Here is a 15,254-nt window from a genome sequence, read left to right on the forward strand (position 1 = left end):
AGCTCTTCGCCGCCTCGACACGGCTCGGAGCGGGTGGACGGAGCGCTCCACAAGGAAGGGCTGGTCCCGGACACGCGTGGCCGGAGGAGAAAGGCCGGACGGGCAGAGCGAGGTCTCAAAAATAACAAGCGGGGATGCTCATGGCAGGCATGTGAAAGCGTCTGTGGGCCCGAATTTGGAGCTCCCGGCGAGCGATTCCCATCCCGAGTTGTCCGCACAGCCACGGCCGAGCCCGCCCGGACCCGCGGCCGCTGCGCTGGGGAGAGCCCGCGGTGATGTCCCGGGGCCTCCCGCAGCCGCTTTCCCGGCCTGGCCCCCACGGCCCGGGACAGTTTGGTCTTAATTGTCCCCCTCTCTCCTTGCGGTACCACCCCGGAGCTGGACGGGAGCACAGACATACCCTATCCCAATTATGCAAATAGAGACGCAATTTAAGAGCAGTGTCAAATCTTTCTTCCGGGCTGGGGTATACCAGGACTGTCCGTGTGTGTCCCGGGCGTGCCGGGCTGTGGCTGAGTCCGTGGGCAGCTCGGGTGGGACCAGTGGGACTGGGATCTCCCCAGTCCCGGGCCAACCGCATCCCCAGTACACACAACAAACACCCCTCTTCCTCCGGCGGAGGAGCACCAGGAGCCCCGGGAGCGGGACGGAGGGGCTGGTTCCCGGGGAAGAGTTAACAAATCCCCGGAGTGGCGGGGCTGGGGGGCGGGTGGGGGAGATCTGGGGGGAGCGGTGGGGGCAGGGAGGCTGCGGAGCCCCGCTGCCCTGCAGGGAAGGCGGTTGCATTGCCAAAGACGCCCCGCTGGGCTAGCAGGCCCGGGAGCAGATTAATCAGGCACTAATTCAATTTACAACAACCACTTTTATTCAGCTCGGTGGCAAGGAATTCAAAGCTGGGAGAGGGGCGGGCGGAGGGGAGCGGGCGGGGGCCGGCCTGGGGCTCACCGCTGCCCGGGCAGCCCCCGTTCCCTCGGGCCGCCCCGCCGGGGCTCGCCGGGGAGGGGACCGAGCCGCCGTGCCAGGACCAGGCCGCGTGAGTGACACGGTGTGGGCAGCGCTCCGAGAGAGGGCACCTCCGTTGGAAAAATAAAAGTGCCCTTTTAATCAAAGAGGGAGGGAAGGGGGGCGAGCAGGGCGGCCGGGAGTCGCGGGAGGGGAACTCTCCTCTCCCTCCCGCGACCGTCTCTCCGGGATCTCGGTACTGTCCCCCGGGGCTGTGTCCCCAGCCGGGATCACTGGGGAAGTGTGGGCCAGAGCTGATCTAGAGGGAGGCGATCATCGGGGACGGCCCCCCGGCACCGGGGCTGGGCCACGGCCCAGTGCGGGACAAGAGCCGCCCTTTAACCCCTTCCTCGCTTTATCGGAAGCCCCGACAAACTGTAAACCGAGGCGGGGGGCAGCGAGAGGCGCCGCGCAGCCCCTGTGCCTGGGCTGTCCTGGTACTGCCCTAGATAGACGAGATCAGCCCCCTAAAACAACCTGTCGACGGTCGCCAGGCCAGTTAGTTCCCGTGTCGTGCCCAAGGCCGCGGTTAAAGTTCCCCGTCATCGGGTTTTCTGCCCCGAGGGCGCAGGCTGCGGGTAGAGACACGCCGGGTGCCCCCTCGGAGCGGGCCGGTGCCCGGGCGTGCTCCGATCTCTGCCCTGGCATCACCTCCCTGTCCAGCTGAGGGGACCAGTCCCTGCCTGGCCTGGTAAAGAGAGGGGAGGTCAGAAACGACCAGGTGGGAGACGTTCCCATCCTGTCCCTCTCGGCGTCCCCACAGGTGGGCGGGGGCCTCTTCTCGGCCGCTCCCCACCTCACCCCACTCCACGCCCACGGAGCATCCCCAGCTGCCGGGGCGCAAGCGGCCCTGGCCTCCCGCAGCTCCGTCGGGGGCACAGAGGGGCGGGGGAGAGAAGGACGGTCCTTCCGCGGCTTCTCGGGGCGGCCCGGGAGCCCCGCGGCGGCGCTGGCGCCCATGCCGCGCTGTCGGGGCGGGCTCCGTCCCACTCCCATCCCCCCCCCCGCCCTCCCCGAGGCCTGTGCGCGTCTCTGGCTGAGCCGCCAGTGGATGTCGTTGTTCTGTTCCTTGAGCGCGATGTCACTCCTTTAGCATGACCTCAAACGCGGCGGGGGCTGGGACCGCCAGTCATTCTCCGTGCGAGGGCCGGGGCGGGAGGCAGGCGGGACCCAGCCCCGCCGCCAGCCCCACTTTTGTGGTGCCGCCGCCGCCGCGGTCTCCCCTTTCTCCGCGGGGCTGGCCGCGGGGCGGGCGATGCTCCGGGCTCCCTGAGCCGCCGCACCGCGTCCCTCGGCCGAGGCGCCCCGCGGAGCTGCGCGCTCGAGCGGCGGCTCCCCCGTCCCCCCCGTGTCCCCTCCCCGCTGTCCCCACGCCGCGCGGAGGTCGCGCAGGATGCCGCGGAGGGGCGCGGAGGCGCCGCTGGCCCTGCTGCTGGCGGCGGCGTGGCTGGCGCAGCCCCTGCGGGGTGGCTACCACGGCGTGAACATGTTCGCCGTGCAGACAGCCCAGCCCGACCCCTGCTACGACGAGCACGGGCTGCCCCGCCGCTGCATCCCCGACTTCGTCAACTCGGCCTTCGGGAAGGAGGTGAAGGTGTCCAGCACCTGCGGGAAGCCGCCGTCGCGGTACTGCGTGGTGACGGAGAAGGGCGAGGAGCAGGTCCGCACCTGCCACCTCTGCAACGCCTCCGACCCCAAGCGCGCCCACCCGCCCTCCTTCCTCACCGACCTCAACAATCCCCACAACCTGACCTGCTGGCAGTCCGACAGCTACGTCCAGTATCCCCACAACGTCACCCTCACCCTCTCCCTCGGCAAGAAATTCGAGGTGACCTACGTCAGCCTGCAGTTCTGCTCTCCGCGCCCCGAGTCCATGGCCATCCACAAGTCCATGGACTACGGCAAGACCTGGGTGCCCTTCCAGTTCTACTCCACGCAGTGCCGCAAGATGTACAACAAGCCGAGCCGCGCCGCCATCACGAAGCAGAACGAGCAGGAGGCGGTGTGCACCGACTCGCACACCGACGTGCGGCCCCTCTCCGGCGGCCTCATCGCCTTCAGCACCCTGGACGGCCGCCCCACCGCCCACGACTTCGACAACTCGCCCGTGCTGCAGGACTGGGTGACGGCCACCGACATCAGGGTGACCTTCAGCCGCCTACACACCTTCGGCGACGAGAGCGAGGACGATTCTGAGCTGGCCCGCGATTCCTACTTCTACGCCGTCTCCGACTTGCAGGTCGGCGGGCGATGCAAGTGCAACGGCCACGCGTCGCGCTGTGTCCGTGACCGCGACGACAGCTTGGTGTGTGACTGCAAGCACAACACGGCCGGGCCCGAGTGCGACCGCTGCAAGCCCTTCCACTACGACCGGCCCTGGCAGCGAGCGACGGCCCGGGAGGCCAACGAGTGTGTGGGTGAGTCCAGCGCCGCGGGCACGGACACTCCGGCAGAGGCGGGGAGAAGGACGGGGAGAGGGCGCGGAGGTCCCCGGAGGGGCAGGGAGAGGGAGGGCAGAGCGAAGGACCCGCGGGGGACGGGAGCGAAAGGCACGAGGACATCCAGGGACACAGCGAGCGGCACGGGGACAACCAGGGACACGGGGAGCGGGACAGGGACACGAAAGAAGATGGAGAACAGGACAGGGCAAGGACACTGAGGTACCGGGGAGGATAAGGCAAAGAAAGGGACACCGAGGAGCCCAGGAGCGCGGAACAGAGATATGAAGGCGTTAGGAAATGCAGGGGGTGGGACACTGAGGCACCGAGAGCGCGCTGATGACAACACTGAGGGACCTCCGGGTGCAAAGGAGACACGGGGCACGGGGAACTGGCGACCACTGGACAGGACACGGCGAGTCGCAGGAATTTGGGTCAGGGGGTGCCGAGAGTCCAGGAGGTGTGGGAAGGGGGAGACCTAAGGCAGTCGGGACAGCAAGACGGGGGGATATGGAGGCACCCGGCGGCGCAGGACGGAGAGCACTGGGGGACTCCAATGAGCAGAGCAAGGGACAACAGGGAAACTCAGAAACGCGAAAAATCAGAAACGCGAAAACTCAGAAACGCGAAGCAGGGGACACCAAGCAGCTCAGGAGGCGGGAGAAAGGACACTTGGGAGTCCGGAAAAAAGCCGTGCTCTGGTTGTCTGGGGAGGATCTCCCATCCCAGGCAGCGCACGGCCAGGGGTCCGGTTGAATCCCGGAGCTCGCCAGCAGCCCCGCTCTCTTCCCCGGGACACGGGCTCAGAGACCCGCCGTGCAACCCGAGAGGCTCCGTACCCGAACGGGACGGGGACGGGCTCCGGCCTCCGCGGAGGAGGAAGCTGGTTGGGAGAAGGGGAGGGAAACTCGGCAAACCCTACGGCTCCCGTCACTGCCTCTTCTGGGGATGCGGTAGGCTCCGAGAGGCGGTGGAGGGGCGGCAGGGACTTGAATGAGCCCCAAGGCCAAACGAGAACCGGGCAGCAGCCGGTTCATTCCATATCGGGCGAGAAACCTGCGACGTTCTGGCTGCCTCCGAGTGAAGACGAGCAGTCCTTCTCCTCTGCCCGGGAGTCATAAGGGTGAAAGGTTTGGGGCGCTCTTCCCCATGAGCCCCCACACATCCCCCTAACGATTTTCCTCTATTTTCCACCCCCACTTCCCATCGGGATCCCCGTGCGCTGCCGGTCCCGTCCTCGCCGCGGTTTAGGGAGCCGGTGCCAGCCGCTGGCTCAGCCGTGTTCCGGTGGGACCTGGCCCCGGGTCTGGGATGTCCCAGACTGGGCTCGGCTCTCCGCGGAGCGCGGCCGCGGCCCCGACCCCGCCGCCCGTCCCCGCCGCCGCCGCCTTGTTTACATGGAAAACACGGCTCCGTCTTCCAAAATATTTGCAGCTCCGACGATAGGAAAAAATCCTCGCCGAGCGGCCGGAGTTGGGCGCCTTTTTTATTTTTGTTTTGCTTTATTTCCCTTCTTTTCCTTTCCTCCCCCCCTCAAATCACAATCAGATGTGTCCCTTGCAGAGAGCGCAATTTCTCCTCCGGCGCCTTCAACACCGAGGCACGGCCAAGCCCGGATTGTCCGGCGGGGAGAGGGGCCCGCTCCTGCGGCCCGGTGGCACCGGGACACACACACTGGTGACTCCGGAAGGGAGAGCGGGGGTCCCAGCAGCGGGCGGCGATGCGGCTCCGCTCGGCCCCGTTCGGGATCTCGGTTTCCCCGGGCTGCGGCTCACGCCGTGTCGGGAGGAAGCGGCGAGGAGATGCCGCGTCCCGAGGGAGAGCGGTGGGTGCCGCTCGGATGCCGAGGTTGTCTCTGGGTTTGCTTTTCCGTTCCGTGGATACCCCTGTCGGCAGCGCTCGGGGATGGGGCTACGCGTATCGGTTATTTCTGTCTCTTGCTCGGCAGCGGGGCCGGGGGCAGGAGGGGTCCAGCTTTCCCAGCCTCAGCCCCCGCTCATCGGCTGGGAGGAGTTCCCAGCCTGCGGAGTTACCGCTGTCAGCGATGCCATAAATTTTCGTGAGATCTCGGGGTGCTATCGGACCCTTGGTCTACTCTTCAGGGTCCCCAAATGCTCCTGAAAATGCTTCAGTTATTGTGCTGGCCCCGTGCTCTTACCATCCTCCTCCCTTTCAATTTATTTCCAATAAAAGGGAAACAAGTTCCCAGTTTCCAGTAAAATGTGTCACTTTTATGCCAGGCTTTGCATTTCAGACCATGAGCAGTCCTAGCCGCGTCAGCCTTCTGCAAACGAAAATCGCTCTGTTTTTTTCCTTTTCCAACGACTTTGCTGGGAAGTGAGTGTTTTGCAACGATGAAGGTACCGTAAAATAATTTTCCACAGCCCGATCCTGGTGTACCGTTCCCTGGGGCCGTACCTATCGGTCTGCGAAACCAGCCACGACCAAACAACCGTGTTGCCCTGCCAAGCCCACACTGCCTGGAGTAATCCCCCCAGATAAAGATCACAATAACCCTATTCAGCTCCCACCCACTCGCTCATGACCATCAGCCCACCCTGGTTTCTCTCCTAAATCCCGAGAGAAAGTCAGGCCCTGCGGTCACAGAGGGCTGTGGACCCGCCTGTGCCGGGCAGGGGGCGAGCGGGGAATTGGTGGTGATGCTGCGGGTTGCTCGCTGGAGGCATCTCCCACCGCTTGAGAGCAAAGGCAGAGGTGGCCAAACCCTGCTGAACAGCCGTGCTGAATAGGCAGGTCAACGAGCCAAATTAGCTGAATTTACCTCAGGTAGTGATGTCAGAACTAATTACAATTTTTTCATTACATTTATTTTTTTCCTTTCTGGAAAATCGTTGGGGTTTTTATTTTTACTTTCATCCGGGGAGAAAAAATTATAGAATGTGTCTGCTTTGCCTAAAAATTTGGGTGTTTTCTTTGGTAAGTCCATTCCCCCTGCCAAAACTGAATCTTTGTTCCTATTCATGCTTATTTGGTGCTGGAAAAGAAATGCACTGGCGTTTCTGACACAAAGTCAAAATGTCCCACGGGAATGTTTTTCGCCACCCAGATCTAATTTTTCTTTATCACTTCTTGCTGCCTGCGAGATCCCAGCACTGTCCATGGAGAGAACAGGTCTTGTCCCAAGGAGATGTTCTCCAGGGATCTGCTCCTGCAGGAGGACTCTGGCCAGCAGACCTTTTCATAGATTCAGGTTCCCATCAACTTTACCTGGCAAATAACTCATCCACGTAGAGCTTGGCTTTACAGCCCGCCTTTGGCTGGGTGCCTGGGAGCGAGTGTGCTCCAGGGAGGACACAGCTTGGAGACAAGCTTGGAGGTCTGTTCTCCATCCTCCCTCTCTCCAGTGCCGTTGGGCTGGCTCCATTTGCTCAGTGTTGGTCCAGCCCAAGCCTCACGTCTCCAACCCAGTTTGTCCTGATGAAACTTCCAGCTCCCCTGTGAGAGGAGAATGCAGCTGGAAAAGGTCTGAACGAAAAAGTTGTCGGAGCTCAACTGCTGGTGAGCTGGTGTGGACACATGAAAATGCAGGCAGGGGCTTTGACCACATTTAATGACTCAAATGCAATGGACACCATTCCACAATTTCTCAGAAACAGCAGCGTTATTCCAAGAGCTGGAAATCAACCTGGACGAGCACCTTTAGTTAGCATAAAATATCTCTGCATTTGGCCGGATACAGCCTTGCTAGACAAACCCAGGCTGCAGCCCGCTGACAGGCACTTGGAGAACAGCCTCCAGACTCTGTTCCCAGTGCTGGCTCTGGTTCTTCCCAGTCTTTTCCCCCGTGGGGCCGGGAGATGCACCCGCCACCTGCACGTGTGGCTGACGTCAGTGGTGTCTGCAGGTGCTGGGCGCCTCTCGGATTTTGGCCCTGTGCGATGCCTAGAGAGTGTTTAACAAAACCAAGAGCGACTGCAGTGAGAGAAAGGAAACATATTGTGTTTTCAGATAGGGGATTTGGCACAGGCAGCGCAGGGAGCCCAGTGTTAGACAGGCTCTGCTCCGTGGCGTGGGCTGCCGTAGGGTTCCCAGGCTGGGATGTGTCTCATGTCAGAGCAATTTCCGAATAAGTTTCTCATTCAGCTAAAAGGAAACTTCATTTCGGACAAGGAGTTGACCAGGAACTAGGAGAGAACAGCCTGCCAAACACTCCCAGTGAAAAACTTCCTTCCAGGCAAACCTGGGGCTTTATCACCTCTCTGGTGGTCCAGGGATGTATTTGCAGGGCAGTGCTTACTAAAATAGCTAACAGGCTCCCTCCACCCTCATCACAGCCAGGGAACTCAAATCCTCCCACAGCAGCAAGCTCCTCTTCCTCTGCTCCCACAGAGGGATGTAAGAACTGCAGGATTTCATTCCGGGGAGTTCCTGGAGTCCCTTATTAAGTTTACATGATGCCTTTACTTTGCTCTGCATTAATCAGCTCCACTTAAAAAGCCTTCGCAGTTCTCACCTTGTCTTTTCAACTGTTTTCCCCAGTGTCGGCACAGTGGGGTGTTGGGTAACCCCATGAGATGATTCCTCCCCATTCCCCTTGGCTCCAAATGGGATGAGGAGTCAAGCTGGTGGTGATGAGTGTCTGCAGGCTCACTAGAGAGTGTCTGCAGGCATTGTTTGGCTGGGGAGGCAGCCCCTGATGACTCTCTGCAGGGTCTATGCACCCCGGGAGCACATGGCACAGTGGGGAGTCAGGACAAGTCCTGAGCCACCAAAGGGTGATAATGGAAAAGACACATCTGATCAGGAAGGACCGGGCTGGTGGGAAATGTCCCCTCTGTCTTCTCCTCCTCTGTGGTGATTCAGGGCTTTGGAAATGGTCTGTCCTGGAGGGAAACAGAGGGAGAGAGGCTCTGGCTGCAGCAGTGGGAAGTGTAGTGTGGGTGGGACTGGCAGAGCTGGCAGAGACCTGGTCACGCAGGGGCACATCCATTGCACCCACTTCCCCTTCAGTCCTGGGCACCGTGGTGTGATGGGAGCCAGACAGAGGACTGAAGTGGTTTAATAAATCCTTCTGTGAGGAGATTTTGAGGGGTCTGAGTATCACCCTGCTTATGGTCCCATCTCTCCTAGAGGGATAGTGAAAGATGCAAACCTTCTTGCCTTGAAAAGCAGCGACATTCCCAGTCTGAGCGAAGAGTCTCTGAGCACATTTTCCATGGTGCTCCTGCAGGATGCCCAGGGCCCCCATATAGGATCCCCAGCGTGCCTATTTAGGATCCCCATGGTGTAATATCCTTTGCCCATCTCAGACAGATGCTCACAGCCCAGCATGACAATGTCTGTACCTTGATCCAGCCAGGCAAGGCTCAAAGGGGAACTTCAGAGCTGCTTTGTTGTGATACTGCCTGTTACCTTCTGGTGATATAAGGGATACTCATCATTTCTGACATGCAGGCTCACCTTGTGCCTTAGTTACCCCATTAAATATAAGAGGTAAAAGGGGGATTGTGTAAAATCCTTTGGACTTGGGTTAAAAAGGCATGAAACATTATTATGCATAGGGAAACTCTGCACTGGGGCAGTTTCACCAGCAACGTGGCACCAGCCAGCAAGTGGACCAGACCCTGTGAGTGTTGGAGCTCCTGTGGTACTGGGTGCCATCCTTGGAGCCACAGGTCCTTTTCAGCCCAGCCTGGTGCAGCTCCTGGCGGGTTGTGCTGCATGGGGAATTGCAGGAGCAGTGGGTAACACTGTATTGCTGAGCAGATGGGTGCTGTAGCCATAGAAATATGGGCCCATAAGCTGCTGAGACTCCCATTGTAGCCTCCCAAGGGAGCCTTGCATGGGCAGAGCTTTCTCACAGGCTTTTATTCTCAGGAAGCTTAAAGTTAAACTGATTTCCAACAGAAAGGTTTTTACACCAACAAACAAACAAACAAAAAAGCGCAGTTAAGGCTAAAACAAAACCAGGCTTGGCACTCTGGGTTGGACACTTGCCTTCCCTTGAGCTTGTCCACGGCTAATCTCTGCCCTCCTCTTTCTGGGCCAAAGCATGTCATCCTTATTCAGCCTACACTGTCCTCGCTTGGGCAAACTCCCCATGGCTGCCTGAGGGGAAGTGCTGCCTCTCTGAGGATGGAGCAAGAAGCCCATGAGGGCTCTTTAATCCCCACTGCCTGCAGGGATCAGCCCTGGAAAAGCACTCCTGGGGTTCTGTTTTTCCTACCTGGTCTGTGAAACGGGAGCAGCTGGGGCACAGGAATTTGTCTTTATATTCTTAATGTATCTCCCCTTCATCCTCAGGGATGGGGGATGGAGTTCCTAACCATGGAGGGCTGCTGTCTTTTTGGCCCCAGGTCTCTCCTGTCTCCTTTTTGTGATGCCCTGTGTTTTGGTGCAGTGGTTTTGGAGGGTCTTGTGCTTTTTATGGGTGATGGTGTGCTGAGATTGGGCTGTGCAGGCAGAGTTCTACTGAGGACTTTCTTGAGGGTTTTAGGGTGCTGTGCTGAGGTTTTTCCTCCACCAGTTTAGTCTTAGGGGGTATCCAGGGCAAAGAAGATCTTGGGTCAGGATGACTGGATTGTAGAAGTTGTACATCATTTCACCCTTTGTTGCTGTCACACAGCAGAAATAAACCCAAACAAGCCCCAGAACCCACCGATTACAACATCCAGCCTTTCCTAGACAGCCCTGGCACAGCTGCCCGGGGCACAGGACACTACAACCCCTGCCGTGGCAGGGCTGAGCCCCCAGCATATGGGGAGGGTTTCACAGCCCCCAGACCCAACCTCACCCAGATCATTTACTCGGAGCTTGTTCTTGGTAGCACCACAGATCCCCCCCATTTTTCAGGCAGCAAGGAGGGAGAGGATTTACTGTCGGGATCAGCCCGTGTGGACAGCTCAGACCCAGGGAGAGAGTTCAGCAGTGGCAGAGCCCAGCAGTCACATCTGCTTCGTCCCCGGGGTGTCTCCGGAGCAGTGGCCGCCGTTTGGCCTCTGCCGCTGCAATCAGCAGGGAACATTTGCTTTGCGTAACCCGAGCTCCCCTCCCGAGCATCCCTGCCAGATCCCCGCTGCTTCCCGCACGGCAGCGTGGCACAGCCGAGGCCTGGCACGGCGTGGGGCTGAGCCTGGCTCTGCTGCCCGGCGCTACGGGGCACACGCCTGAGCGGGGATCAAAGCACAGCTCCTGCAGGAACGGGCCAGATCCTCCCCCGGTGCGAACCCGGCTCTGCCCGTGGCAGTGGCTCAACCCCCGCTGACCACACTCCAAGAAGTCCTGATAGCTGGGATGGGGCTGCCTGGCTGAAGTGATGGGCAGGCTTTTAAAAAGATATCTGTTTAATAGCTTTCATTTATAAGGGGATTAGGATGCCCTGGGGACTGATAAGGAGACGGGGAGGCTTTTCCTGCCTGAGTCAGTGTGGCCGTGGAGGCTGTTGGAAGGAGCAGAGCAGGGTGGGCTGCTCTCACTCCGTGTTTGCAGCAGAGCAGTGGTATGGAGGGCTCAGCCACACGCTGGCTGGGAGTTTGCATTAGGCTCAGAAGAAGGCAGGGAATTAATTGCTAGGGAGATAAAACTGCTGCCTTTTTTGGGTAGAGGCTGAAGAAACAGATTCTGGCATGGCAAGGCATGGGCACCCATGTCAGCAGCGGGAATGGAGGAGGCACTGAGAGCTTGATTTATGGATTGATTTTGGACAGCACTTGTTTTAGTGGAGGCTGGGATTTGATGGAGTGATACAGCCAGAGAGACTGTTTCATTCCAGGGCTCAGTGGGGATGGTGCTGGGCATCATGAGGTCTCAGGTGACACTGGGGACACTGCTGCATTGACAGCACAGACTGGGCACAGAGCTGCTGCTGCCCACAACATGCACCTCCTGTGCAAAGTGCCTGCTCCATTGCTGGGATTGCAGCCCGCAAAGAAAGCTAAAAGCAGGGAAGGATTCTCGTTGTGAGAACACAGATAGTGCAGAGAGGAGTTTTCCTCTCAAACTTTTTTGAAGTGTCTAGTGGGTGATGGGAGGGTTGAAAATTGTATCTACATCCCCTGCCTGGATAGAGGGTTGGAGTGTGGGGAAGGTGCAATTTTCTCTCCTGCAATCACAGGGTTTTTCTAAATTATTTCACAGGTTATGTGCTGGAAGGGACCTCTGGCTTTGCCCAGTGGCCGTTCTCACCCAGGCTGTGATTTCACAAGGAAAGAGATCCCCCTTGTGCTCAGCCTGGCATAGGAACAGGGTGCCCCAGGGTGTGCTATGGGGAGCTGCAGCCCTCAGCCCCACTCCTGTGATATGGAAGAGCTGGTAATGCTACAGGATGAGCCCAGGAGAGCTTTGCCATATTCTGCCAAAAATGAACAGCAAGAAAGAGATTTTGTGGGCAGGCAAGTGGGAATGCTGGTACAGGTGGGGTGAGAAACCTTGGGGCTCCCTGCTTGAGGGTCAAAGCTGCTATTTGGGGAGAGGAGAGTGGAGAGCTCAGAGCCTACACCCAGCACTCCAAATCACACCTACAAAAGGGCAAAACCTACATGAGGGGCAGGAGCAGCCAGGGCACTGACTCAGGCTGTGAGCAGCCGGGCTCTGTGAGTTTGTTCTACAGCAGATTTATTCTTTTTGACCTGCTGGGATGGAAAAGACTTTGTTGGAGGAGAAGTAGACACAGGTTTGCCAACGGTGCATGATGGAGTGGGAAGAGCACTCCCCAGTTTTCAGGGGGCTCAGGAGCGGGGTGAGATTTTCTTCCCCCCTGTCCCAGGTGGGAATTTTGGAGGAGTGCAGGAGGAATGCTGCTGGCTCAGCAGTCCCACGTTGTGTGCTCGCTCTCCGGGCTGTGTGCCATATCCGTGCTGGTCTGTGAGCTCCCAGCAAGCCCAGCTGTTCCATCCCTGATCACCATCTTTACACATGTCTGTGTTCTCCAAGTTCAGAGCTTTGGATGGAAAGATGGATGAGGAGCCCACGTCATCTTCCCTGTGGTATTTCAGAGCCATCCATCACCCAGATCCCTGCCAGGCTGCACTTTGTGGCGCCGTGTGGATCACTGTGATCTGTGCTTTATTTTGACCAAATATAACTATTTTCATGGCAGCTCTGTGGGGAAAATTAATGTCCCTTAATGTCAACTGTGTGGATATTTAGGCTTCAGTCTCAGGCAGTCAGACCATAGTGGATAGAGAGAAAAAAGACAGCACATCTGATTGAAAAGGAGACGTTTTTACCCCCACTGGGGACTGCCCATGCAGCACCTTTGTTTGCTCTCATAGCCCCAAAGGTACTTTCCTTCAGGGTCTAGAACATCATCTCTGCTTGGTGAGGAATAGCTGAGCTATGTGTGCAGGGAGGTGAGGAGAGGGGAGGGAGGGACAGTGCAGGCAAGTGAGATCTAAATCTCCCTATTCTCAGCCTCTTCTTCATGCAAGACCTTCCCCAGATCCCACTCCATTTGCAGCGTAGCCCCGGCTCTCCCTGGACTGCTGGCCATCGCACAGGTAGTGATGCATAACCAGGAGACTGTTCCAGCAGCAAACCAAGTCCTGGGGAATGCGACAGAAGCACCAGGACACTGTAAATGGAACAGGGAAGAAGGAAGGTAAATGATGGATAGAGGAACTGACAGAACAAAAAGGTTTGGTTTTAAAGATCAGCCGTCGTGGTGCACGAGGTGAGCAGAGCAGCCTGTGGAGCATCCTCTGACTGGGCAAAGCCGGCTGCTCCCTCCTGGTGCTGCCAAGAGGCTGTTGCCTTCCAGCCTCATCTGATAAGTGCTGCAGAACCAGCCAGGCATTTTGCCTTCCTCTGTCAGTGCAGCCTGTCTCGGCCCGGGCTGTTTACTGGGTTGTCCACCCGCCCTTTTGCAATAGGGAGTCAGTTCTGGTTAATGTTGGAGATTGTAACGTGATTACCGAAAATCTCATGAAATTAAATCACTTTGCTTCAAAGCGGCCGGGGAGGGGGAGCGGAGCGTCCCTCTGGCAGCAGGGATGGCCGAGCGGATATTGAAGGCAGACTGGTAGCCAGCATTGCACCGCGCACAATTGAGCTCTGACAGTGTGAAGGCAAATACAAACAGCAGCTTGTGTTTGCACACAAAGGCTCTGTGCACCACTATCCCCGGCCCTGTACTTTACACCCTCGGCTCTTGGGCAAAAAGTCCTGGGAGGGTAGGAGGGAGGGAAACTCGGCTGAATATTTAGAAATGAATTGAACTGTGCAAACATGCCATTGGGAAGCTCTGGATCAGCTACCCGACGGGGCTGGAACACAACTGCGGGACTTGAAAGGGAGACTTTCACGCTGAAGCAAAACTGGACAAAAGAAGATAAATGAAACGGGCTCCCGGCAGGGTTTGGTTTGTTTGTTTTTGTAACTCGGCTAATATTCCCGCATTGTTCAGCCCAGTGGCCCAGTGTCTGTCCTTCACACGCTGCTCGTAAATCGGAGCTGAGCAGGCGGTGCGGGCAGCGGGCAGTGCGGGACAGGGAGGGGTTGAGAGGCTCCTAAATCGGGGCCGAGCTGCTCCTAAACTGGGGCTGAGCTGCTCCTAAACTGGGGCTGAGCTGCTCCTAATTCGGGGCTGAGCTGAGCAGGCAGTGCGGGACAGGGAGGGGCTGAGCGGTTCCTAAATCGGGGCTGAGCTGCTCCTAAATCGGAGCGGAGCTGAGCAGGCAGTGCGGGCAGCAGGAGGTGTGGGGCAGGGAGGGGCTGAACTGCTCCTAAATCGGAGCTGAGCTGCTTCTAAACTGGGGCTGAGCTGCTCCTAAATCGGGGCTGAGCTGCTCCTAAATCGGGGTTGAGCTGCTCCTAAATCGGAGCTGAGCAGGCAGTGCGGGCAGCAGGAGGTGCAGGGCAGGGAAAGGATGAGCTGCTCCTAAATCGGGGCTGAGCAGGCAGTGCGGGCAGTGGACAGTGCAGGGCACGGAGAGAATGAGCTGCTCCTAAATCGGAGCTGAGCTGCTTCTAAATTGGGGCTGAGCTGCTCCTAAATCGGGGCTGAGCTGCTCCTGAATGGGGGCTGAGCTACTCCTAAATCAGGGCTGAGCTGCTCCTAAATCGGGGCTGAGCAGGCAGTGTGAGGAGCAAGTGGTGCGGGGCAAGGAGAGGATGAACTGCTCCTAAACTGAGCTGAGTTGCTCCTAAATCGGGCTGAGCAGGCAGTGCGGGGAGCAGGCGGTGCGGGGCAAGGAGAGGAGGAGCTGCTCCTAGACCGGGCTGAGCAGTGCGGGGAGCAGGCGGTGCGGGGCAGGGAGAGGATGAGCTGCTCCTGCCCCGGGCTCTGGGCACGGGTTTTTCCTCGGCAGCTGTTGTGGTGCAGAGAGCTGGAAGCTCTGGGACTACAGATCGCAATCTCACTGTGCTGTGCTGGGAAGGTCTGAGCCGGAGCCGGGATGCACAGCCCTGTTAATTCCCAGGTGTACCTGGATTTATCCGGTGGTGTTTGGGGCATCCAGCCTAGGAGGGAGAGAATCAGCACAGCTTTGCTATCGGCTCATTCCGCAGCTGAGCATGGCATGTCCTAATGATTTTCATGGAGCTGGCAGCAAATCACGAAGATTTACCCAAGTGGGGACCTCCCAGACAAACTGGGGGTACCACGGGAATGTGTCAGCCCTCCCCACCCCATGGCCAGCACAGCGAGGAGCCGTGTTCATCCTCACTGAGCCATGCCCGTGCCCAGGGGTGTATCCCTGAGGAGCTCAGAGCCTGCCCAGGGCTGGGGGATGCTGTTCCCATGGAATGCACCATTCATGCAGGATCAGGCCATTTCAGGGTCCTACTGGTGGAAACAGTGGAGTTCATATTGGCACTTATTTGATTTTAAGGCAAAAAGATCCTCGAATGGAAGCC

The 15,254-nt window shown here is 58.5% G+C and overlaps 1 protein-coding gene across 1 annotated transcript in view; it reads left to right on the forward strand.

Moving 5' to 3' along the window:
• The first annotated feature begins 2,240 nt into the window (after nucleotides 1-2,240).
• Nucleotides 2,241-15,254, forward strand: part of NTN1 (netrin 1) — a 108,007-nt gene continuing 94,993 nt past the window's right edge. Inside the window, exon 1 of the mRNA XM_071573627.1 lies at nucleotides 2,241-3,419. Within this exon, the coding sequence (XP_071429728.1) occupies nucleotides 2,396-3,419 (1,024 nt within the window). The 5' untranslated portion in view covers nucleotides 2,241-2,395. The remainder of the gene's footprint in view (nucleotides 3,420-15,254) is intronic.

The sequence above is a fragment of the Pithys albifrons genome, chromosome 19, assembly GCF_047495875.1.
Source record: "Pithys albifrons albifrons isolate INPA30051 chromosome 19, PitAlb_v1, whole genome shotgun sequence".
Lineage (NCBI taxonomy): Eukaryota > Metazoa > Chordata > Aves > Passeriformes > Thamnophilidae > Pithys > Pithys albifrons.